The 27312-nt window shown below is 43.8% G+C and overlaps 1 protein-coding gene across 1 annotated transcript; it reads right to left on the minus strand.

Moving 5' to 3' along the window:
* On the minus strand, positions 1 to 27312 carry LOC118388935 (E3 ubiquitin-protein ligase RNF182-like). Its single transcript, XM_035778551.2, has 2 exons — positions 26961 to 27312; positions 1 to 3376 (listed from the first exon to the last, which is right to left on the minus strand). The coding sequence occupies exon 2, from the start codon at positions 2377 to 2379 to the stop codon at positions 1573 to 1575; it is 807 nt and encodes a 268-aa protein (XP_035634444.1). The 5' UTR covers positions 2380 to 3376; positions 26961 to 27312; the 3' UTR covers positions 1 to 1572.

A 27312-nucleotide genomic window follows, 5' to 3' on the forward strand; every position in this document is an offset into this window, starting at 1 on the left:
AAAAGTGTCTTGAGTCTTTATTGAAATATCTAGTAACAGTTTAGGCGTTAGGCGGTTTGTCCATTCCAAATGCAATAACACAGACAAGTTCAAATTACAACGATAAGTTACTGCAGGGTCACAGACAGACATGCCTTACAAAGGCAACTTGGAACTTCAACAGTATACATGGAGACTGTGCTGTATGTCTGAATACATCCTTAAAACTATGGGTTTTCATAGTCCGTTGCCCATAGGTCGAGCAGATAGGTATTCTACCACGATAAGGTTAACAGTGTCTGTGCAGTCATTGCCATAGTAGAACATGAGAGGGTCGTATTATTTTTTAACAATACAGTTTAGTGATCGTCACAATAACTAAAGCCCATTCTGGTGAGCCGTATGCACACAAACAACAGCAATCTGATGCAGGTTGAGCTGTGTAATTAGAAAACCATTCATCAGGCCGTGGGCGTTGCACAGGTTGGCTTGTCTCGAATGTTCCAGTGGAAAGCCCTACATCCAAATCCAAGTGGTCACTCGAAAATGTTTGTTTTAGTGCTGGTATTATCTGAAGTGGGAAATAAGAAAGAAAGTGGTGGGTAGGGGTGTATTTTACAAAGGAGAGGGGATATACAGTGCAGTGAAAAAGTATTTGCCCCCTTACACTTTTGAATCATCTGTCCATAGAACATTATTCCAAGAGTCTTGATCATCCAAGTGCTTCCAGGTGCTTTTTGGCAAACTTGAGTCAACTATTTGGATGACATGGGTCCAATTATGCCTGGCAAAAACCAAACACTGCATTCCACCGTAAGAACCTCATACCAATGGCCAAGCATGCTAGTGTTAGTGTGATGGTTTGGGGATGCTTTGCTGCGTCAGGACCTGGCCTTAAAAGGAACCATGAATTCTGTTCTGTATCAGATCATTCTACAGGATAATGTCAGGCCATCTGTCTGTGAGCTGAAGCTGACTGAAGAACAGCTAGGCCATGGGGCAAGACAATGATCCAAAACACACAATCAAATCTACATGAAAATGGCTAAAAGCCATGGTGATCCATGGTTTTGGAATGACCTAGTCAAAGCCCAGACCTAATCCCAATTGAGATGTGGAAGGACTTGGAAAGAGCAGTTCATGCTAGAAAACCCACATATGTCACGGAGTTACAGCAGTTCTGCATGGAAGAGTGGGCCAAAATTCCTCCACAGCGATGTGAGTAACTGATCAACAACTACAGGAAGCGTTTGGTTGGAGTCATTGCTGCTAAAGGTAGCACGACCAGTTATTGAGTGTAAAGGGGCAATTACTTTGTTTATGAAATAAATATGTAATTGTTGTGTTATTTGTTCACTCAGGTTCCCTTTATGTAATGTTAGGTTTTGGTTGTAGATCTGATAACATTCAGTATCAAAAATATGCAAAATTAGGGTTAAATCAGAAAGGTTGAAAATACTTTTTCACGGCACTGTAGATATGCATCAGTGATTTGGTTTGGTCTATTACAGGTCTCGCTATGTCATGTCCACAGGTAGACATATATTGGTATTAGGGGGTTGAGCAGGGGAGGGGAGTAAAGTGGGGACGTGACTATGTAGCTATGGACTGCATGATCTCATGGCAAAGGCATTGACAGAAGCCGTAGAACACACACAGAACTAGGGTGGAGGGCACCAGGCTGACCAGGATGACGCCCAGGGTGAGCTGCTGGATCATCAGCAGGTAGATGCCCAGCGGCAGCGACGAGAAGAAGACCAGACACAGGACACCGATTAGGAAGCTGGGAAAGTTGCGCGAGGTCCAAGCGCCGCACTTCTGCAAGGGCATGTTGCAGGGCAGGGAGGCCAGGCTTGCGGGCCGGTACAGGCGCACCATATTGAGCATGCTCATGGAGTCCGATGACTGCGATTCGCCCGGCACCTCCATGATGGTGATGACCAGGCAGTCGGAGGAGCTATGCGACTGTTCGCCGGTTGTGACGCAGTCACCCCCAGAATCACCACCACAGCCGTCCCCTCCACCTCCGCTCAGGCTGCTTGGGGTCAGCAGTACCTCCCCGCCAGGGGTGATGGAAGCGCCACTCTTCCTGGCCCGGTCCTGATAGGTGAGGATGGCCAGGATGTTGCTGTCGTCCTGCAGCAGCCAGATCTCCTCGTAGGGCACGTGCGTCTCGTACCGACAGAAGGGGCAGCTGACGATGCTGGGGGACGAGTTCTCCACAATCTTCTTCAGGCATTTGGTGCAGACGCGGTGGAGGCAGCCCAGCACCTTGGGCTTGCGGGAGCGCGTGTCGTAGCGGTTATAGCAAATCTTGCACTCCAGCTCCTCCACGGTGTAGACCAGAGGCTGGCAGCGCTGGTCCGTCTCCAAGTCCAACTTCTCCAACTTCTGGTTCATCCTGAGAGAGGCAAGGGAGGGCGGAATGCCCAGATTGCCAGGAATGCAGATGCTGATGCAGCAGCGCTAGCCAGGAATGGTGAGTCTAAATGTTCCAAGGCGTCACCCTGCACTGATTCAAACGCAGCTGCCCGGTATAGTTTTGTCCCAGATTCAAGACTTGTATGATTTTTTCTCAAGTGTGAAGATAGTGAATCTTGTTTTTAGACTGTTATTTGTTATTGTCCACATTATAGCTCACAAGAAGTGGGGTAAAAATAATGATTTAAGACACTGATATGATGGCACAAATATAGTTTTTTTTACACCTTTTCACAGTAAAAATACATTCACATACGGTATTACTTCGCAAATATTGACACCTACGTTGCAAAGAGAACAATCAGGCCCTGATATATATTTTTGTCTGGTCCTGAATACCCTGAATAACTGAGTTCGTACAGTTGAGCATGCTGATTGGTTTTACTTTCACAACGATGTACAGTATAGTGCTAAATTAGTGTTTGAGGGCATAGGATTGGGGAAGACAGGTTTGGACTGGTCCCTACCCTAACGTAGTGCAGGCAGACTTCGGATCAGAGGGCTTCTTTTGCAGTTATCTACTGCTATCATACAATGCATTGCTCTCATGGTTACCCTGCACATACAATGTCTGTCTGCAGATTTGGTACAAATTCAGATCTGCAGATGAGTTTCCAATGACAAAACCATTCCAACAATTTACTGAGAGAACCTACTGGTTTTGAAAGTCCCTGTGATGTGTAAAGTGCGTAAACAGAAAGCATACACAAGTGGACAGGGAGCTGGAACCATTTTCAAATTTGTCTGTGCCACTATTGTTTCGATCGGAATATCCAAAATATGGAGTGATGAATTGGATTATATCCGTCAGGAAATCTTGCGTGAGTGGTTGTCGAACGATCAAGCTAGAGAAGGGTAGTGGTAATTGCCCGTATTGGTATTCTCAGGACACTGGTACAGCAGCACGGTCACTGCTCTGTGGAAAGAACACAAATTAATATTTGTCAGTGAACATTTGGGAATCAAAAACAAGTATAAAACCACACAGTAGAGGCCTAGGACGATCTAGCTGTCTAAGCTGTTGCCTCCTGTGCACATACAGTACCAGTCAAAAGTTTGGACACGGCTACTCATTCAAGGGTTTTTTCTTCCTTTTTTATCAAATTTTTACATTGTAGAATAATAGTGAAGAAATCAAAACTATGAAATAACATATGGAATCATGTAGTGACCAAAAAAGTGTGAAACTTCTTCGGGATCGGTGTCCCTTCCACGGGACGGTTGAGCTAACGTAGGCTAATACGATTAGCATGAGGTTGTAAGTAACAAGAACAGTTCCCAGGACATAGACATATCTGATATTGGCAGAACGCTTAAGTTCTTGATAATCTAACTGCACTGTCCAATTTACAGTAGCTACTACAGTGAAAGAATACCATGCTATTGTTTGAGGAGACTGCACGATTTTGAACATGAAAAGTTATTAATAAACAAATTAGGCACATAGGGCAGTCTTTATTAAAAACTTTGAACAGAAATACAATGGTTAATTGGATCAGTGTAAAACTTTGCACATAGACTGATGCCATCTAGTGTCCAAAGTCTAAATTGCACCTGGGCTGGAATAATACATTATGGCCTTTCTCTTGCATTTGAAAGATGATGTTACAAAAAAATACAAAAGAACGGGTGTTTGTTTTTTTTGTATTATCTTTTACTAGATCTATTGTGTTATATTCTATTACATTCATTTCACATTTCAATAAACTCCAAAATTTTTCCTTTCAAATGGTACTAAGAATATGCATATCCTTGCTTCAGGGCCTGAGCTACAGGCAGTAGCTCTTAGCAATTTCTTCTTAGCTAGCTACATAGCCGTCTTTGTATCAAAGATAATTGCGTAATTATCGTATTTCGTCGTCCTAACGTAGTCTACTGCCCAGCAGCTAGCCACATAGCTAACGTCCACCGTATAGCAGCACTGTAGAAACTATTACACTCAACTGAACGACTTGATTAGTGTAGTGTTAGCTAGCTACATAGTTGTCTTTGCTGTCTTCGTATCCAAGATAATTGTGTAGTTTAGAGTGTGTAGTCTTAGAGTGATTATCTTAATTTACCGAGGTTAGCTAGCCAGCTATTTGTCGTCCTTAACGTAGGAGACACTGCTAGCTAGCTAACAGCTAACAGCTAACAGCTAGCCAACGTCTACCGAATTTAACTTCCCACTCAACAACCCGGTCGCATTCCGCTTCGCTCCACAGGTAGTATCACATTTCATTTCATTTCATTACAGCACAACGGTTTGATTTGCTTGATCGTAGCTAGCTACATAGTTGTCTTTGTATCAAAGATAATTGGGTAGTCTAGAGCGATTTTCTAGGTTAGCTAGCCAGCTATTGTCATTCTTTTAACGCAACGTAACGTAATCAACACTGCTAGCTAGCCAGCTAGCCCCCGAATAGCTGCACTGTAGAAAATATTACACTCAACGGAACGACTTGATTAGTGTAGTGTCAACAACGCAGCCACTGCCAGCTAGCCTACTTCAGCAGTACTGTATCATTTTAATCATTTTAGTCAATAAGATTCTTGCTACGTAAGCTTAACTTTCTGAACATTCGAGACGTGTAGTCCACTTGTCATTCCAATCTCCTTGCATTAGCGTAGCCTCTTCTGTAGCCTGTCAACTATGTGTCTGTCTATCCCTGTTCTCTCCTCTCTGCACAGACCATACAAACGCTCCACACCGCGTGGCCGCGGCCACCCTAATCTGGTGGTCCCAGCGCGCACGACCCACGTGGAGTTCCAGGTCTCCGGTAGCCTCTGGAACTGCCGATCTGCGGCCAACAAGGCAGAGTTCATCTCAGCCTATGCCTCCCTCCAGTCCCTCGACTTCTTGGCACTGACGGAAACATGGATCACCACAGATAACACTGCTACTCCTACTGCTCTCTCCTCGTCCGCCCACGTGTTCTCGCACACCCCGAGAGCTTCTGGTCAGGTGGCACCGGGATCCTCATCTCTCCCAAGTGGTCATTCTCTCTTTCTCCCCTTACCCATCTGTCTATCGCCTCCTTTGAATTCCATGCTGTCACAGTTACCAGCCCTTTCAAGCTTAACATCCTTATCATTTATCGCCCTCCAGGTTCCCTCGGAGAGTTCATCAATGAGCTTGATGCCTTGATAAGCTCCTTTCCTGAGGACGGCTCACCTCTCACAGTTCTGGGCGACTTTAACCTCCCCACGTCTACCTTTGACTCATTCCTCTCTGCCTCCTTCTTTCCACTCCTCTCCTCTTTTGACCTCACCCTCTCACCTTCCCCCTACTCACAAGGCAGGCAATACGCTTGACCTCATCTTTACTAGATGCTGTTCTTCCACTAACCTCATTGCAACTCCTCCAAGTCTCCGACCACTACCTTGTATCCTTTTCCCTCTCGCTCTCATCCAACACTTCCCACACTGCCCCTACTCGGATGGTATCGCGCCGTCCCAACCTTCGCTCTCTCTCCCCCGCTACTCTCTCCTCTTCCATCCTATCATCTCTTCCCTCTGCTCAAACCTTCTCCAACCTATCTCCTGATTCTGCCTCCTCAACCCTCCTCTCCTCCCTTTCTGCATCCTTTGACTCTCTATGTCCCCTATCCTCCAGGCCGGCTCGGTCCTCCCCTCCCGCTCCGTGGCTCGACGACTCATTGCGAGCTCACAGAACAGGGCTCCGGGCAGCCGAGCGGAAATGGAGGAAAACTCGCCTCCTGCGGACCTGGCATCCTTTCACTCCCTCCTCTCTACATTTTCCTCCTCTGTCTCTGCTGCTAAAGCCACTTTCTACCACTCTAAATACCAAGCATCTGCCTCTAACCCTAGGAAGCTCTTTGCCACCTTCTCCTCCCTCCTGAATCCTCCTCTCCCTCCCCCTCCTTCCTCTCTGCAGATGACTTCGTCAACCATTTTGAAAAGAAGGTCGACGACATCCGATCCTCGTTTGCTAAGTCAAACGACACCGCTGGTTCTGCTCACACTGCCCTACCCTGTGCTCTGACCTCTTTCTCCCTCTCTCTCCAGATGAAATCTCGCGTCTTGTGACGGCCGGCCGCCCAACAACCTGCCCGCTTGACCCTATCCCCTCCTCTCTTCTCCAGACCATTTCCGGAGACCTTCTCCCTTACCTCACCTCGCTCATCAACTCATCCCTGACCGCTGGCTACGTCCCTTCCGTCTTCAAGAGAGCGAGAGTTGCACCCCTTCTGAAAAAACCTACACTCGATCCCTCCGATGTCAACAAATACAGACCAGTATCCCTTCTTTCTTTTCTCTCCAAAACTCTTGAACGTGCCGTCCTTGGCCAGCTCTACCGCTATCTCTCTCAGAATGACCTTCTTGATCCAAATCAGTCAGGTTTCAAGACTAGTCATTCAACTGAGACTGCTCTTCTCTGCATCACGGAGGCGCTCCGCACTGCTAAAGCTAACTCTCTCTCCTCTGCTCTCATCCTTCTAGACCTATCGGCTGCCTTTGATACTGTGAACCATCAGATCCTCCTCTCCACCCTCTCCGAGTTGGGCATCTCCGGCGCGGCCCACGCTTGGATTGCGTCCTACCTGACAGGTCGCTCCTACCAGGTGGCGTGGCGAGAATCTGTCTCCTCACCACGTGCTCTCACCACTGGTGTCCCCCAGGGCTCTGTTCTAGGCCCTCTCCTATTCTCGCTATACACCAAGTCACTTGGCTCTGTCATAACCTCACATGGTCTCTCCTATCATTGCTATGCAGACGACACACAATTAATCTTCTCCTTTCCCCCTTCTGATGACCAGGTGGCGAATCGCATCTCTGCATGTCTGGCAGACATATCAGTGTGGATGACGGATCACCACCTCAAGCTGAACCTCGGCAAGACGGAGCTGCTCTTCCTCCCGGGAAGGACTGCCCGTTCCATGATCTCGCCATCACGGTTGACAACTCCATTGTGTCCTCCTCCCAGAGCGCTAAGAACCTTGGCGTGATCCTGGACAACACCCTGTCGTTCTCAACTAACATCAAGGCGGTGGCCCGTTCCTGTAGGTTCATGCTCTACAACATCCGCAGAGTACGACCCTGCCTCACACAGGAAGCGGCGCAGGTCCTAATCCAGGCACTTGTCATCTCCCGTCTGGATTACTGCAACTCGCTGTTGGCTGGGCTCCCTGCCTGTGCCATTAAACCCCTACAACTCATCCAGAACGCCGCAGCCCGTCTGGTGTTCAACCTTCCCAAGTTCTCTCACGTCACCCGCTCCTCCGCTCTCTCCACTGGCTTCCAGTTGAAGCTCGCATCCGCTACAAGACCATGGTGCTTGCCTACGGAGCTGTGAGGGGAACGGCACCTCAGTACCTTCAGGCTCTGATCAGGCCCTACACCCAAACAAGGGCACTGCGTTCATCCACCTCTGGCCTGCTCGCCTCCCTACCACTGAGGAAGTACAGTTCCCGCTCAGCCCAGTCAAAACTGTTTGCTGCTCTGGCCCCCCAATGGTGGAACAAACTCCCTCACGACGCCAGGACAGCGGAGTCAATCACCACCTTCCGGAGACACCTGAAACCCCACCTCTTTAAGGAATACCTAGGATAGGATAAGTAATCCTTCTCACCCCCCCTAAAAGATTTAGATGCACTATTGTAAAGTGGCTGTTCCACTGGATGTCATAAGGTGAATGCACCAATTTGTAAGTCGCTCTGGATAAGAGCGTCTGCTAAATGACTTAAATGTAAATGTAAATTTGGGTATGTCATTTTAGGCAAAAATGTTAAAAATGGGGCTAATCCTTGTTTGTTAAACAAATCAAAATATATTTTATATTTGAGATTCTTCAAAGTCGCCACCCTTTGCACACCCTTGGCGTTCTCTTAACCAGCTTCATGAGGTAATCACCTGGAATGCATTTCAACTTCTTATCGCTGGGGGCAGTATTGAGTAGCTTGGATGAATAAGGTGCCCAGAGGTGCCCAGAGTAAACTGCCTGCTACTCAGTCCCAGTTGCTAATATATGCATATTATTAGTATATGGATAGAAAACACTCTGAAGTTTCTAAAACTGTTGGAATGATGTCTGGGAGTATAACAGAACTCATACGGCAGGCAAAAACCTGAGAAAAAAATCCAACCAGGAAGTGGGAAATCTGAGGTTGGTCGTTTTTCAACTCATTCCCTATTGAAGATACAGTGGGATATTGGTCATGCTGCACTTTCTAAGGCTTCCACTGGATGTCAACAGTCTTTAGAACCTTGTTTGATGCTTCTACTGTGAGGTGGGGGCAAATGAGAGAGGAATGAGTAAGAGGTTTGCCAGAATGCCTTGAGCTCGTGCACGTGACGCTCGTTCACGTGAGAGCGAGCTCTGTTCCATTGCATTTATACAGGCAAAGGAATTCTCTGGTTGGAACATTATTCAATATTTCTGTTAAAAACATCCTAAAGGTTGATTCTATACTTCGTTTGACATGTTTCTACGGACTGTAACGGAACTTTTTGATTTTCATCTGCTCCTAGTGAACGCGGTTCATGAGTTTGGATTTGTGTACCAAACGTGCTAACAAAAAGAGCCATTTGGACATAAATGATGGACATTATTGAACAAAACAAACATTTATTGTGGAACTGGGATTCCTGGGAGTGCAATCTGATGAAGATCATCAAAGGTAAGTGAATATTTCTAATGTTATTTCTGACTTCTGTTGACTGCACAATATGGCGGATATCTTTTTGGCTTGTTTGGGCTCTGAGCGCCGTACTCAGATTATTGCATGGTTTGCTTTTTCCGTAAAGCTTTTTTGAAATCTGGAACTAGTGAACATAACGTGCCAATGTTAATTATGGGATTTCTGTTGTTTTGAATTTGGCACCCTGCACTTTCACTGGCTGTTGTCATATCGATACAATTAACAGATGCGCCTTGTTAAAAGTAAATTTGGGGAATTTATTTCCTTCTTAATGCATTTGAGCCAATCAGTTGTGTTGTGACAAGGTAGGGGTGGCATACAGAAGATAGCCCTATTTGGTAAAAGACCAAGTCCATATTATGGTAAGAACAGCTCAAATAAGCAAAGAGAAATGACAGTCCATCATTACTTTAAGACATGAAGGTCAGTCAATGAGGAACATTTCAAGAACTTTGAAAGCTTCTTCAAGTGCAGTCGCAAAAAAACATCAAGCGCTATGATGAAACTGGCTCTCATGAGGACCGCCACAGGAAAGGAAGTACCAGAATTACTTATGTTGCAGAGGATAAATTCATTAGAGTTACCAGCCTCAGAAATTGCAGCCCAAATAAATGCTTCACTGAGTTCAAGTAACAGACACATCTCAACATCAACTCAGAGGAGACTGAATCAGGGCTCCATGGTCGAATTGATACAAAGAAACCACTACTAAAGGACACCAATGAGAAGAAAAGACTTGCTTGGGTCAAGAAACACAAGCAATGTATATTAGACCGGTGGTCCTAATGGTCTGTCCTTTGGTCTGATGAGTCCAAACTGGGCGCATTCCCAGTCACGTTTCTCCTGCACCTGCTTCTCGACTCACAGCGTCTCTGTTACAGAATGCTGACTCAAACAATGGAAGCTGCAGGAAAACCGAATATCTCTCAGATGGTCGACGAGCAGGTTTACCTTCTACATCAACACCATGACCAGCAGGCACAACTGGGGACGGATATGGAAGAGGTTCTTCGCAGTTTGCAATGTTTCGAACACACCCGGGAGGTCTTGCCTTCAACTAACGGAGGATACTCTACAACCCGCCGACCCAGTGAGCCAGCACAACAGCCCATTCAGCAACCCGCTCAGATCAGCAATGCCCTCCCAGATAAATATGACAGTACCTCATCCAAATGCTGTGGCTTCCTACTTCATGTGCTCCCTCTTCTTTACACATCAGATGGGAGCTCCCACCACCGAGAGGACCAAGGTTGTCATGGTTATTTCTCTGATGACTGGGCGGGTGTTGGAATGGGCTACGGTCGTATGGGAGAGAGGAGGAGCTAGAATCCTATGAGGGATTCATGGCTCTATTTAAATGTATCTTCGATCAGAGGGGGGCAGAGGGGGGGGTTGAGCATCTACTTCAATTACGGCAGGGGCACCAGACCGAGAATGCGCTCACCTTCCGGGCAGTGGCAGCATTCCAGTGGATGAAATGAGCTGGTGCTTCATATGCTATTCAGAAGAGGTCTGCGTGAGGAGATCCAGACCGAACTGTACTCCATTTGAATCACTTTCTGCTAGGCTCTTTTTGGTGTCCTTCACAGTAGTTGACTGTCCCTCATGTACTATGTCTACAGCATTAGTGGATTCCAGGGAGACGCGGCAAACTTTATTGACCAGACCCTTGTCTCCTCTCTTAATATCATCTCATACCCACTCTCCTCTCCTTTTCCGGTTCAAGCCCTCGATAGTTGACCATTTGGATCTGGAACAAATCACACACATCACCCAACCACTCACCCTCACCGTGGAGTCCATTCATCAGGAGAACATCCTCTTCTGCATTACCAGTGCACCAGTTCACAATATCATCCTTAGCCTCCCTTGGCTTCAATGCCATAACCCCTACCATCTTATGGTCGAGTATAAGAATCACAGACTGGTCACCCGAATGCCGGAGCACCTGCTTCCCTGTCCCATGTGGTTCCACGTCGGTTGAGAGTCCTGTGGTTTCCCTTCAGCCCAACATCCTGGAGATATACCAAGACCTGCGGGAGGTATTCTCAAAGACCTGTACCACCTGTCTTCCTCCTCATTGCCCCTGGGACTGTGTCATCGACCTGCTTGCAGGTTCAGCACCCCTGTGCAGACGCATCTACCCTCTGTCGGTGGCTGAGACCCATGCCATGGAGGATTACATCCAAGAGGGGCTCCAAAAAGGTTTTATCCGCACAACCACTTCTCCTGTGTCAGCTGGTTTCTTCTTCGTGGCCATGCATTGACGACAGTGAACTCAATTAGATTATCACAATGTATCGGTACCCTCTCCGGTTGTTGCCAGCAGCCATCGGACAGACAATTCCAAATGCTGCCCCCTACCCTAGTGAAGTTAACAAGGTGTTCAGGAACATGCTCGGACTCCAGGTGGTCATGTATATCGAAGACATCTTGATCTACTCGTCTACCCTGGAGGATCACATCACTCACGTTCGAGCTGTCCTGGGATGCCTCCTGGCTAACCACTTGTAGGTCAAGGCTGAGAAGTGCCAATTTCATCAGAGGGCTGTCTCCTTCTTAGACTACCAAATCAGCCCCCCCCAGGGAATGAGGATGGACGACAAGAAGGTAGATGTGGTCAGGTCATGGCCAGTCCCAAATACCATAAATGTGTTACAATGGTTTTTGGGGTTTGCCAACTTCTATCGCCATTTAATCAGGAACTTCAGCTCTGTTGCCAGTCCTCTCTCCTTAAGGGAGGCCCCCGTAGGTTGTTGTGAAGCCCAGCAGCCGACGAGGACTTCTGTCTACTCAAGGGATGTTCCATCTCCGCCCCATTGCTCAAACATCCAGATCCAACGATATCCTTTGTGGTGGAGGTGGACGCTTCAGAGGTAGGCGTGTGGGTAGTTCTGTCTCGACGACAGGGTAATCCATAGAAGTTGTACCCGTGTGCTTTTTACTCTAAGAAACTGTCCCCTGGAGAGAGGAATTATGACGTCGGTGATCGTGAGCTCCTGGCGGTGAAGATGGCATTAGTGGAGTGGAAACACTGGCTGGAGGGCACCAAGGAACCATTTGTCATTCACACTGACCATCAGAACCTGGAGGACATACGGACAGCGAGAAGGCTGAATCCACACCAAGCAAGGTGGGCCCTTTTCTTCACAAGGTTTGACTTCACGCTGACCTATCACCTTGGTGTTCAAAGAACACCAAGGCCGATGCCCTGTCCCACCTCTACAATTCGGGAGATAGTCCTGTCCAGAATGTGGTTAGAGGCTGCCCCGTGAGGCCAGTCCACAGAGACACAGCAGTCTTGGGCCGCCCCTTTTTTTGTGGGAAACAGTGGCGCAGCAGTCTAAGGCACTATATCACAGTGCTAGACGCGTTACTACAGACTCAGGTTTGATCCTGGGCTGTGATCAGGAGTCCCATAGGGCGGCGCACAATTAGCCCAGCATCATCCGGGTTAAGGGAGGGTTTAGCCGGGGTAGCCTGTCATTGCAAATAATAATTTGTTCTTAACTGACTTGCCTAGTTAAATAAAAAATTAATTAATTAAAAAACATACCACGGGGGTAGCAGATTATTCTCAAACTCAGTGTAGGGCCAGTGGGGCGATGAGTACGACGCCGGAGGATGGCCAAGGTTAGAGGTGGTCGCTCGCATGCTATGGCGGAGGATTGTGGCATGCAGGCCACAACTTTCGTTAGCAGCTCATTGGCTGCTGCTGAGGTTGGTGACTCATTCACCACTGCTGAAAGCGATGGTTCCCATGGTGGTGCAGTTGGGGACCCCTGGGCGAGGCTCATCAGAGTTCTGGAGGCAGGGGCCGGCTGGGGCCCAGAGACGAGGTCAGGTGGTTCCCCAGGTGCAAGAGCTGGAGTGCAGAAGGCGGGCGGCCCCCCAGAACTGAAGACAGTGGGTCCCCCAGGTCAGGGGGCTGAGGGCCTACCAGTGCAGGAAGCGAAGAGCCTGACTGGGCAGGGGACTTGGAACCTACTACTAAGGCTGAGGACTGCAAGCCAGGTATGGCGGGATGCTGCAAACCTAGCTGAGCAGGGAACTTGTAGCCCAGCGCTAGTCTAGCCTCCTGTGATATCAACATTGTGAACACGGTGGCGGTTGGGTTTGTTATGGGCAGCCATATACACTACGAACAACGAACACAATTGCTTTTTAACAAAGGCCATTTGAATACACAAAGATACCGTGACGAGATACTGAGGCCCATTGTCGTGCCATTCATCCGCTGCCTTCACCTCATGTTTCAACAGATGAATATCTGTGTCAAGGCTCAGGAGCAGACCCAGAAGCAGACAGTTTCTAAGTAACACAAGTTTATTACAAAAGCGGGTGCAGGCAAACGACAGGTCAAAAGGCAGGCAGATGTCAGTCATCCAGAGCAGAGTCCGAAATGTACAGAACAGCAGGCAGGATCAGGGCAGGCAGAATGGTCAAAACCGGGAAAACAGGAACTAGAGATAGACAGGTGCATGGGGAAAAAAACACTGGTAGGCTTGACAAAACAAAACAAAACGAACTGGCAACAGATAAACAGAAAACACAGGTATAAATACACTGAGGATAATGGGGGAGATGGGCGACACCTGGAGGGGGGTGGAGACATGCACAAAGACAGGTGAAACAGATCAGGGTGTGACAATCTGCATTCCCAGTCATTTGAAATTCATAGCTTAGGACCTAATGAATTTATTTTAATTGACTGATTTCCTTGTATGAACTGTAACTCTGTAAAATCTTTGAAATGGTTACATTTATAATTTTGTCCAGTATAGAACGGCTGAGGGCTGGGAGCCTAGTGCTGATAACTTAGGGCCTGACAGGAAAGCTACTCTGAACCTGATAGGGAAACTGACTGTGAACCTGAGAGGGAGAATGACTCTGGAACTGACAGGGAAACTGTCTCTGGGCCTGACAGGGAAACTGTCTCTGGGCCTGACAGAGAAACTGGCTGAGAGTTAGTAGAGTGGTAGAGCTCTGTGCCTACAGGAGGAACTGGTAACTCTGAGCCTAGCCGGGCAGGACCCACCTGGACTAGGGACTGAGGGACGCTTAGTGCTGGAGACAGCAGACCTAGTATAGCTGGTGACTGAGGACCTAGTGCTAGGAACCAAGGGCCAAAGAGGGCTGAGGACTGAGAACCTAGCACATGCAACGTTCCTAGTAGAGCAGGAGGCTGAAAGCCTGGCAGGCTAGGGGCTGCAGGTTTACTATGTCTGGAGACAGTGAGTCTAGTACAGCAAACTCTGGGCCTAGTAGGGCAGGAGGCCCTAAATCTGTTGGGCTAGGAAACTGCCTACCAACTATTGCAGAGGGCTGAGATCTGAGCAGGGCAAGAGACTGCAGACCTGCAAAAACGGGGCAACTAATTTAGGGCCTAGCCTGGCGGGATAGGGAGCTGTATACCCGATAATCCAGGAGGCCACGATCCGAGCAGGGCTGGGTGGGATACCTATGGCCTGACAGAGCAGCAAACTTAGAGGCGGTGCAGGGGACTGTGGACTTAGAACAGCAGAGAACCGGGGCCCTAGTACTAAGACAGATTTTAATGTGAATATTCTAAAATCTGTGTAAAAGAATATGTGCATTTTCACACCAGAGATGTTTTTCCATAAAACTGATTTATTGCGGATAAAAGACTGTGCGTAAACGACGTAGTGCACATAAAAATAACTTTTGCAGTTAAATTCCTGTACCGAATGAAAAATAAAAGTTTCGATAGCATTTTCATAAGCGCTCTAGCCAACAGCTTGCAGCTACGGTGTGGGTAGGCTACCTACGTGATGAGATTATTATGGATAAGAGTGAGATTATTTTTATTTGTCAAACGGAAGCTAAGTATCATTCATCCGGTCACCAGAATAAGACCCTGGATATTTATTGGAAAGGAGCATCAAGCGCGTCACCATGGACTTTCACCGCCCTGTGAAGTTCATCATAATTAATTTCATCTGTAGCCTAATAAACTGCATGCTTTCCACAAGTGATAGTGGGAGGACCACACAACATATCGTTGCATGACTCCAAGTTTACTTCGATATGATGGTTATTATATCAATACTTCCTTATCAACGCCATTTCTGGCGTAATTAATTTAACTAACACAAAAAGGTCTGACTATGTCGAACAAACAAATTGTCTATCTGCATTTGTACATTTGTAGCGGCATATCCTGTTTTCATCACCCCGGTCGTTACTTTTTTCATGCATCAGGTAATTCGTCCCCATTAAATGGTTGGATAGAAACCTGGTTATTTTTACTAAAATGTAATTAAGTCTTAGTCACATTTTTGTCATTTCAATAAACATTTAGTCTAGTTATTGTCTAAATGAAAACAGTGGGCCATTTTAGTCAACTAAATGTATTTTTATTTTAGTCACATCACATATGTATTGCCTCATTAATCTTTAATAAACATAAATAGCTGACTTCCATGTGCACAAACATACAGAACTGTGTCCTACCAACATATTTTTCTGCATAACATCCTGTTCTCTTCCCAACAGCAAAAATATAACACACACTATATATACACAAAAGCATATGGACACCCCTTCAAATTAGTGGATTTGGCTATTTCTGACAGGTGTATACAATCAAGCACACAGCCATGCCATGTGTTTGGACCATGTTAGTTTGTTTGTGTAGTCCACAATCATCTCCTTTGTCTTGATCAAGTTGAGGTAGAGGTTGTTATCCTTGCGCCACACAGCCAAGTCTCTGACCTCCTCCCTATAGGCTGTCTCATCATTGTCGGTGATCAGTAACTTTCACTGTTGTGCCATTGTCAAAATTATAATAATAATAAAATTAATGATGGTGTTGGAGTCGTGCCTGGCCATGCAGTCATGAGTGAACAGGGAGTACAGGAGGGGACTGAGCATGCTTCGCTGAGGGGCCCCGGTGTTGAGGATCAGCGTGGCAGATGTGTTGTTCCCTACCCTTACCACCTGGGGGCAGGCCCGTCAGGAAGTCCAAGATCCAGTTACAGATGGAGGTGTTTAGTCCCAGGGTCCTTAGCTTGGTGATGAGCTTTGAGGGCACTATGGTGTTGTACGCTGAGCTGTAGTCAATGAATAGCACTCTCACGTATGTGTTCCTTTTGTCCAGGTGGGAAAGGGCAGTGTGGAGTGCAATAGAGATTGCATCAACTGTGGATCTGTTGGGGTGGTATGAAAATTGGAGTGGGTCTAGGGTTTCTGTGATAATGGTGTTAATGTGAGCCATGACCAGCCTTTCAAAGCACTTCATGGCTACAGACGTGAGTGCTACGGGTCGTTTGTCATTTAGTCAGGTTACCTTAGTGTTCTTGGGCACAGAGACAATGGTGGTCTGCTTGAAGCATGTTGGTATTACAGACTCAGTCAGGGACAGGTTGAAAATGTCAGTGAAGACACTTGCCAGTTGGTCAGCGCATGCTCGGAGTACACATCCTGGTAATGGGTCTGGCCCCACGGGCTTGGGAATGTTGACCTATTTAAAGGTCTTACTCACATCGGCTGTGGAGAGCGTGATCACACAATCGTCCGGAAAAGTTGATGGTCTCATGCATGCTTCAGTGTTGCTTACCTCGAAGCGAGCATAGAAGTAATTTAGCTTCTCTGGTAGGATTGCGTCACTGGGCAGCTTGCGGCTCTGCTTCCCTTTGTAGTCTGTAATAGTTTGCAAGCCTTGACACATCCGACGAGCGTCGGAGCCGGTGTAGTACTATTCAATCTTAGTCCTGTATTGACGCTTTGCCTGTTTGATGGTTCGTCTAAGTGCATAGCTGGATTTCTCATAAGCATCCGGGTTAGTGTCCCGCTCCTTGAAAGCAGCAGATCTAACCTTTAGCTCAGTGCGGATGTTGCCTGTCATCTATGGCTTCTGGTTGGTGTATGTACGTACGGTCACTGTGGGGACGACGTCATCAATGCACTTATTGATGAAGCCAGTGACTGATGTGGTGTACTCCTCAATGCCATTGGAAGAATCGCGGGACATATTCCAGACTGTGCTAGCAAAACAATCCTGTAGCTTAGCATCTGCGTCACCTGATCACTTCTTTTTTTAAACGGATTTAAGTTTTCCTGCATTAAAGTCCCCAGCCATTAGGAGCACCGCCTCTGGATAAGTGTTTTCCTGTTTCCTTGTGGCCTCAATTGAGTGCTTGGTCTTGTAAGTTAACCTTAGGATCTACAGTATACGCCTAGAATGATGCTTTGTTAATTTTAGTACAGCCTTGTAACTTAAGCTCTATCGCTTGTATTTGAATCCATTAATTTAAAAAAGTTATTAAAAAATACTTGCTTTGATGTTTGCTTCTCATGACCATTCCTTGATCTTAGTCAGCTAAACGCATAATACTAGATTGCAGATGGTTTTACTATAATTCTTACTAAGATTACCCCACTACACTTACATGCTGACCACACCGCTCACGTCGCGTGCGCGAGCGTTGCAAAATAGATTTACACATACATGTTATTCAATCATTGCACCCACACTGCTCACGAGCATCTGCGTAGCCGAGCGCTAAAGCAGAACTTGGTTCTATTTGTGACGCTTGACACGCTGCAAGTCCCGCCTCTCCCATCCCCTCATTGGTTTTTAGGAGCATATACCTATGTGGGTGATTGAAAGATTAACTGAGGTCCACAGTCCAGTTGGTAGTGGTAATGCACCTTAAAGTTGGTTGCCAACTGCCATATAAAGTCCAAAGAAGAAGAAGCCTGAAGGAGGAGACATTACTAGAAACAAACTTTACCCTTTTATCTATGGATTAATTGTCGGAGTAGAGGACCTTGTGCATTTTAGGAACAAATTGCTAGTAACAGCAAGCTAGCTAGCTAAATTGCCATGAATGTTTAATTATTTTCGACCTGTCCCCAAATTAATATATTTGGTTCAGTATTTTTATATATTTCAACCTGCGTGTCCTGATCATGTCTGGTGTGAGTGGACCAACATGCGCGTGATGGCGAACACACGTGCTGGTCAGCATCTAAGAATGTGGACTAAGAGTATATGTATTAAGATTGTTTCACAAACACACTGGGAGTAGGCTATATGTATTTTTTTTTAAATCAAAACTGAAATCAAATCCTCTTGGCCAATGAAATTGAGTCTCACTAGGCCATTATTGTATCCCACCAGAGCTCTTTGTGAAACAAAGAAACTAAGCGACAAACAGCAACAGTTAACTCTACCCAATGCTGTGGGAACTGTGAATATCATGCTACCACACATAGACTACTGTTTGAGGAACCCAAAGAAAATAGACCACTGGTGTTGTGTGCATATCCCCAGGATTTCTATTGACTTCAACTCAGTAGAAAATGGAGCTCTTCTCGTGGCCTTTAACGATTTCCCCTTGGTGTCAGTTTGATTCTTTGCATAATCATTAACACGCTTGCTGACATAGCATAGTGTGTTTCCCTATCTGATCAGCTGACAATAAATCCAGGGTGGGTTGTAAATTAACTGGTGGGGGGCATCACTGTTCACCACAGATAGAATTGTGAGGAAGACAATAGCCAACAGTCTCATTTAATGGATCTCGATAACGAAAGTAAACAGGCTATCCTATGGCAAAATTAATAAACCCATAAGCAGGACAGGCTTACCATATCCTTAATTTAATGTCAACTTGTCAAGCAGTATTGCTTTTAATGCTAGCCTTTTTATGCATTTGTAGTAGACAAAGAAACAGCAAATAATCTGCTAGAACTTTTCACACTCGTATGAATTGACTTTTTTCAAATGTTGTTGTGTTACAGCCTGTATTTGAAATGGGTTAAATATAGTATTTTTTTTCACTGGCCTACACACAATACCCCATAAGTATTGTGGAATTATGTTTTTCATATTTTTTTACACATTTATTAAAAATGAAAAGCTGAAATGTCTTGAGTCAATAAGTATTCCAGCCCTTTGTTATGGCAAGCCTAAATAAGTTCAAGAGTACAAATTTGCTTAAGTCACAAAAGTTGCATGGACTCACTCTTGTGTGCAATAATAGTGTTTAACATGCTTTTTGAATGCCTACCTCTGTACCCCACACATACAATTATCTGTAAGGTCCCTAAGTCGAGCAATGAATTTGAAACACAGATTCAACCACAAGGACTAGGGAGGTTTTCCAATGTCTTTCAAAGAAAAGGCCAATGGTGACTTTAAAACAGTGGCTGTGACAGGAGAAAAATTAAGATGGATCAAAAACATTGTAGTTACTCCACAATACTAACCTAATTGACAGAGTGAAAATATTACAAAACATGTATCCTGTTAGTAACAAGGTACTAAAGTAATACTGCAAAAAATGTGCCAAAGCAATTCACTTTTTGTCCTCAATACAAAGTGTCTATAAAGATTTTATACCGTTGGGCATTGTTTTCTAGGAAATTTAGGATTAGCTAACATTTAGCTATTTTATTTAGAGTTTTAGGACCCCTTTAGGTGTAAAAAAAAAAAAAAAAAAAAAAAAAAATATATATATATATATATAAAAAGTATAAAATATTGAATTTGGCCTTCAGTATTAAGAGTTCCTCTGTCCGGTGTCTGTGTTCTTTTGCCCATCTTAATCTTTTATTTTTACTAGCCAGTCTGAGATATGGCTTTTTCTTTGCAACTCTGCCTAGAAGGCCAGCATCCCAGAGTCGCCTCTTCACTGTTGACATTGAGACTGGTGTTTTGCTGGTACTATTTTATAAAGCTGTTAGTTGAGGACTTGTGAGGCATCTGTTTCTCAAATTAGACACTCTAATGTACTTTTCCTCTTGTTCAGTTTTGCACCAGGGCCTCCCACTCTTTCTATTCTGGTTGGAGACAATTTGTGCTGTTCTGTGAAGGGAATAGTACGCAGCGCTGTACCAGATCTTCAGTTTCTTGCCAATTTCTCACATGGAATAGCCTTCATTTCTCAGAACAAGAATAGACTGACAAGTTTCAGAAGAAAGTTCTTTGTTTCTGGTCATTTTGAGCCTGTAATCAAACCCACAAATGCTGATGCTCCAGATCCTCAACTAGTCTAAAGAAGGCCAGTTTTATTGCTTCTTTAATCAGGACAACAGTTTTCAGCTGTGCTAACATAATAGCAAAAGGGTTTTCTAATGATCAATTAGCCTTTTAAATTGATAAACTTGGATTAGCTAACACAATGTGCCATTGGAACACAGGAGTGATGGTTGCTGATAATGGGCTTCTATACGCGTATGTAGATATTCCATCAAAAACTCTGCTGTTTCCAGCTACAATAGTCATTTATAACATTAACAATGTCTACACTGTATTTCTGATCAATTTGATGTTATTTTAATGGACATAAAATGTGCTTTTCTTTAAAAAATAAGGACATTTCTAAGTGACCCCAAACTTTTGAACGGTAGTGTATGTCTTTTTTTTACCTCCTTTTTCTCCCCAATGTTGATCTTGGCTCATCACCGCAACAGACTCGGAAGACAAAGGTCGAGTCATGCATCCTCCGAAACATGACCCAGCAAATCACGCTTCTTAACACCTGCGCGCTTAACCCGGAAGCCAGCTGCACCAATGTGTCGGAGGAAACACTGTTCACCTGACGACCAGGGTCAACCTGCAGGCACCCGGCCCGACACAAGAGTCGCTAGAGCGCGATGAGCCAAGTAAAGCACCCCTGGCCAAACCCTCCCCTTATTCGGACGACGCTGGGCCAATTGTGCATCACCCTATGGGACCCCCGATCACAGCCAGTTGTGATACAGCCCTGGATCAATCCCGGGTCTGTAGTGACATCTCTAGCACTGCGATGCAGTGCCTTAGACCGCTGTGCCACTCGGGACGCCCTTAATATTATCAGCTGAGAAATAAATATCGTAGCAGTAGAAGGCTGGGATCCTCCTCTTTTTAATGGCAACCATCAAAACTCTGCTTTCACACAGGATTGCATATAGGAATGTTTGGGCTTATAAGAACACTTACTTCACTCCATGCATCGACCACTGTTTGAGGAGCATGCAGCATCATGGATAGAAAGTTTGGAGTGTATGTAGCATAAGGTAACCAGTCCATCCAGTATGTATGACACAGTCCACACTCAAAGGCAATTGTTCTACCAAAGACATCTTAAATCTAGGTTGTTATTTTTGTAATCTATTATGCGGTAGGCTATTAAAATCAAAATTAAATCACATTTTATTGGTCGCATACACATATTTTGCAGATGTTATCGCAGGTGCAGCGAAATGCTTATGTTTCTAGCTCCAACAGCAGTAATACCTAACAATAAAAACAATACACACACATTTTTAAAAAATAAAAGAAAGAAGGCTATGTATAGTATAAATGGGACAATCATTTAATTCAGTTTATTTTGGGGCCTTGGGCTCATATATACTGTAGACCTATGTGTATGCATATGCTCTAATATGTGTATGGGTGTTTTGAAATAACCATCACCTTAGAAAGCGCTGTCCATTTCCTTGTGTTTGGTTTTGAAACAACATTCACAACGACCATGTTTTCCACTCAATTTCAACCTGTTGTTGAACTTCTTCCTTCAAATTGATCATCACAGTAAGGTGAGTTTTAAAAGCATTATACTGTTTTGATGATGTGTTTGATGTGATTTTCGACAGCATTTGCATTGATGTCAGAGTGGTCAGAGGGACCAAAGCACTGAGTATCATGCCATTAGTGACCTGACGGCTGTTTGCCAGTTGGGTACTACCAGCGCATGTTCAGAGAGCATAAGAGGAGATTACTGTGAATCAACGGTTATGTGGAATGTGACTGCGGTCATGACTTATAACTGGAATGACAATGATATTCTATACCAGGGTCCCCTACAAGTTTTCTGAGCAAAAAAGTAAAACAAAAAAACATGTATTTTTATTGTTGGACATAAAACATCTCTAAAGTGACTTTACTTTTGGAAATCTGTTCCAAAGTATTCCCACACATTATAGAGATTGTGTGATTGTATACAAATGTAAGTTATATGATCATATAGGCATAGGTTTATAAAATCCATTTCTGGGACTACAGTATATTACAAATATTGGTATTTCAGTACTGTATAATACGATGGAGCTAATTCACTATGAATGTAAAAATATAGCCCAATAACTTCCTTCCTACTTTTCAGTAACATAAGCACACTTGGCACTGAATTGTGAAGTACAATCTATACTGTATGAGACAGACACTGTTGTCTTTTCTTTTTTCTAATTTTAGACACAGGACGGGCAGGTTGATATATTGCACCTGGGAATAGTGGTGGTCAAGTCAACCACTCTTTTCCACTCTTTGCATTAACGGTCGGACTGACAGTGAAACCTGTTCAATTAGGTTGCTTTTCTGTTTCTTATTATACTTATTTTCCACCATAATTTGCAAATAAATTCATAAAAAATCCTACAATGTGATTTTCTGGATTTTTTCCCCCTCATTTTGTCTGTCATAGTTGAAGTGTACCTATGATGAACATTACAGGCCTCTCTCATCTTTTTAAGTGGGAGAACTTGCACAATTGGTGGCTGACTAAATACTTTTTTGCCCCACTGTATGCAAACTGTAATAATTGAGCACAGAAGACAATGAGGCATTGTTGAAGTTGAAAATACATCTAAAACGTTATTTTATCCAAAGTGTTTATCCCTTACTTCAACCAAACATTTATTTCTTAATAAAACATTACAGCTATAAAAAATGATATTATGACTGGATAGATAAATAAAGTAAGGATACAGGGATAAAAGTCCTAATGGACGGAGGGATTAAAGGAGGTTAAGTTGGACAGATTGGTATGATAATGGAATGAATGTATTGTTGAAGGGAGGTTGAAGGTGGATTGGTGGGTGTGTCTGTATTAGGGTTTAATATTTTCTCTGGATTTTACAAATGGTCTATCCTGAGAATAAATCACTTTTCTCCCGGTTAACCAAGGAATTTCCTCGCAAAAAAATGGAAGTGTCATTCAAAAGCATTATAAAACATAGAAATATGAAAATTCAAATCTGATGTTACCTGAGCCTGATTAACCATATATTAAATACTTTTTATGAGCCCTACATTAACTTCTCTACGCTACCCATCCCTTAAGTTGGATAATTGTCATCAGCAACCGCTGAATAGCATAGCGCCACAGTCAAATAATAATCCTAAAAAAGATTCATATTCATGAAATCTCAAGTGCAATATTGCAAAACACCGTTTAGCCTTTTGTTAATCCACCTGTCGTCTCAGATTTTGAAATTATGCTTTACAGCGAAAGCAATCCAAGCGTTTGTGTAAATGTATCGATAGCATAACAAAACATTATGTACACTAAGCATTAAGTAGCCTGGTCACGAAAATCAGAAAAGCAATCAAATTAATTGTTTACCTTTGATGATCTTTGGATTTTTTCACTCACGAGACTCCCAGTTACACAACAAATGTTCCTTTTGTTCCATAAAGATTATTTTTATATCCAAATACCTCCGTTTGTTTGTCGCGTTATGTTCAGAAATCCACAGGAAAGAGCGCTCACGACAACGCAGACGAAACTTCCAAATAATATCCATAATGTTCACAGAAACATGTCAAACGTTTTTATAATCAATCCTCAGGTTGTTTTTAAAACATATAATAGATAATATATCAACCCCAAATGTCTTTCACAGTAGGAGAAGAAAAAACATTAGCTGTCCAAATTCTGTTGCGTGAGCAAAACTCATGTGACCACTTGACGCGATGTTATCGTTCTGGCTCATTCTTCAAAATAAAAGCCTGAAACTATGTCTGAAGACTGTTGACACCTTGAGGAAGCGATAGGAAAAGGAATCTGGTTGATATCCCTATAAATGGAGCAATGGGTGTGTCAACAAAATAGAAGCCACTTCCTGGTTTGATTTTTCTCAGGGTTTCGCCTGCAATATAAGTTCTGTTATACTGTATATATGTATTGGATAATGTCACAATCATTTGGGCTCATTAAATGTTGCTAACCTCTTGAAGCTAGGGGGCACTATTTTTATGTTTGGAAAAATAACGTTTCCAAAGTAAATGGCCTATTTCTCAGGACCAGAAACTAGAATATGCATATAATTGGCAGATTAGGATAGAAAACACTAAAGTTTCCAAAACTGTCAAAATATTGTCTGTGAGTATAACAGAACTGATATTGCAGGAGAACCTGAGGAAAATCAAACCAGGAAGTGATGTTTTTCCTGAAAGCTCTCTGTTCCATTGGATGCCTTGCCTCCATTTAAAGGGATATCAACCAGATTCCTTTTCCTATGGCTTCAAGGTGTCAACAGTCTTTAGACGTAGTTTCAGGCTTTTATTTTGAAAAATGAGCGAGAAAGATAACATTGCATCAGTGGATAGCTGGGTGTTCGCAGAGTTTTGCTTGCGCAACATAGTGGGGCAGCCATTGTCTCTCCCTCTCATATAGAAAAACTGATAGTCCCGGTTGATATATTATCGATTATATATTTTAAAAGCAACCTGAGGGTTGATTATAAAAAACGTTTGACATGTTTCTGTGGACATTACGGATACTATTTGGAATTTTGGTCTGCGATGTCGTGACCGCTCGAGCCTGTGGATTTCTGAACATAACGCGCTAAACGAATGGAGGTATTTTGGATATTAAAATAATCTTTATGGAACAAAAGGAACATTTATTGTGTAAGTGGGAGTCTCGTGAGTGCAAACATCCGAAGATCATCAAAAGTAAGTGATTTAATCTATTGCTTTTCTGACTTTCGTGACCAATCTACTTGGCTGCTACTGTTTGTAATATTTTGTCTACTGAGAGAGATGTTCTTACATAAACACTTGTTATGCTGTATTGAAATATGACACGCCAGGTGGATTATCAACAAGCTAAGCTGTGTTTTGCTATATTGCACTTGTGATTTCATGCAAATTAAATATTTTTAGTAATTTAATTTGAATTTGGCGTTCTGCAATTCAGCGGGTATTGATGAAAATGATCCCGCTAAAGGGATAAGTGCGTCAAGAAGTTAAACCATCAATCTCCGCTAAATCCACCCGCACAGCTGATCTGTGCTCCCTAAAAGATGTCGGTGTTACCTAGCCCTGCTTGCGTACTGGATATGAGTCAATCATGGTCACGTGATGAGGTAACCCCACTTGCGAGCTTCAAAACCAGTGTCTGCCCTCAGCCCAAGAGTCGAAATGGTCTAAGACGTAGAGACCCGGGTTCATATCCTGCGTGTTACACTTGCAACCGAAGTCTGTCAATATATGTTCCCCCTCTGGTTGGTGTTGTCATCACAACTTAGTCCTTTTTGAACAGACTAAAAGCGATTGACAAGCATTCCGTACAATAGAACAAATAATTTAAACTACTGTGGCAGTTTACCAGACACTTTCATGAATTACTCATTTTGGTGTAGCCTATTGTTATTATTTGATTTGTTTCCTATTTATGATATCCATAAGTGTCTGGTAAGGTAATTTCTTATCAAGATCGGGGGTAAAATATTCCTGGACTGTCCATGTTTGAAATGTTTAACTTAATCAAGTCAATCGTGGGCAATGAGATATTTGTGCCAGAAGGAATGGGCCTGAATCTAACCCATGCCAACATGGTAGCCCCATACTGTATGTGCGCAGGGTGCCTTATCGCTAGATCACCCCAGGCCGCATTTGAACTTCCTCATTTGAATTTCCTGGTGCAGCAGGAAAATCCTCAACGGGAAAAGAGTGATCAAGTTAAGAGCCGCCATCTGTAGACGTGTGCTGATTCACAACATTGTGAGACATGTACTGCTGGACCTGTATACATTCATCAAATTCACTTTCAAAATAGTTGTATATAAAGCTGCTATAAATAACATAATCAATAATTCAGTGATTTACTGAGTCCACCCTCTCCTCCAACACATTGTTTCAAATAATGACACATAAAACGGTTTTAGATGCTCTAGTTATTGGGGATACATTTTTCAAACCTGTCCAAGTATTTAGATAAATTCCTGTTGACATTTCTCTAAGACATTGAACTTTTTATATTGAACCATTTTAAAACAATTTAGGCACACTGAAACTACTACTTTGTGATTGAAAACATGTCCAATGAAGGCTTATGAAGATTAAAACAATAGCCTATTCTAATTAGGTGGGCATGTCTGTCAAAATTGTACAATCCAACAACCAGTTTTGATCAGAAGCGAGCTTCTGCAATATAATTTCACTATAGTCACTTCAGGAGATTTTAAAACTTAAAATGGACCCCATATTTAGTTTTGGCAACTAAACTGCCCAGGGCTGATTCTAACCTATTCATAGGCTACATATTTATTTCAGCATAAACATGTTTTACAAAAGTTGTTGTTGCTGTGGTTGTTTTTATTAGCCTGTTTTGTTGCATAAATTAATGCATGATAATTCCCAACAAGAAAAACAAATGGCAGCTCTATTTATTTGGAGTAGGCTGTATTTGAAAAGCCTCGTTTGAATTCAATCTTAATACCATTCACATAGTGGTCCTTTGTAAGCTCAGTTGATATAGCATGGTGCTAGTAACGTTAGGGTAGTGGGTTCGATTCCTGTGAACGCCCTTCGTAAAATGTATGCACATATGACTTGAAGTCACTGGATAAAAGCACCTGCTAAATGACAGATATTATGTAACCTATACTCATGTATAATAACCTATAGGTCTATAATAGTAAATGTATTTGTTAGATAGAACATAGGCCTATACTACTACATGTGACAATTTGTTATGCATATTGAAATTGAATATAACCCAGTTGCAACAAGCCTCATTTACATTCAGTAGCCTACATTAGACTAATCCAACAATCACATATCGCCGCAGTTATGTGCACTCGTCTTTGATAGGAAAGTGTAGGACGAAAAACCTGGCTCACCGTATGACAGTCTTCCCAGTGTGTTCACGTCAAGGTCCAAGGTAACCGACCGTTATCGCCATCACATTTCTTCTTCCCTTGTTATCTAGTGTCGCGCCCTGTCGGTGAGTCACTGTGGATCTTGAGGTCCCATCTGCCCGTGTTGGACTGCTATCTCCCCTTCAATGCGGTAGCGCGAGCACCGTAGCATCAAGACCTGCACAGATTTATCTTCAGTGGTTGCTGTGGCAACAACACCAAGTGCAAGCTGCATGCAGCTAAGCTGCACAAGACTCAACGGTCAAGCGTGGCTGTGGTCTGTTATGGCTGGAGACAGCAGAACCTATGGCAGAACCATTCAATTTCACTGTCA

Source organism: Oncorhynchus keta, chromosome 10 (genome assembly GCF_023373465.1).
Source record: "Oncorhynchus keta strain PuntledgeMale-10-30-2019 chromosome 10, Oket_V2, whole genome shotgun sequence".
Classification (NCBI taxonomy): Eukaryota; Metazoa; Chordata; class Actinopteri; order Salmoniformes; family Salmonidae; genus Oncorhynchus; species Oncorhynchus keta.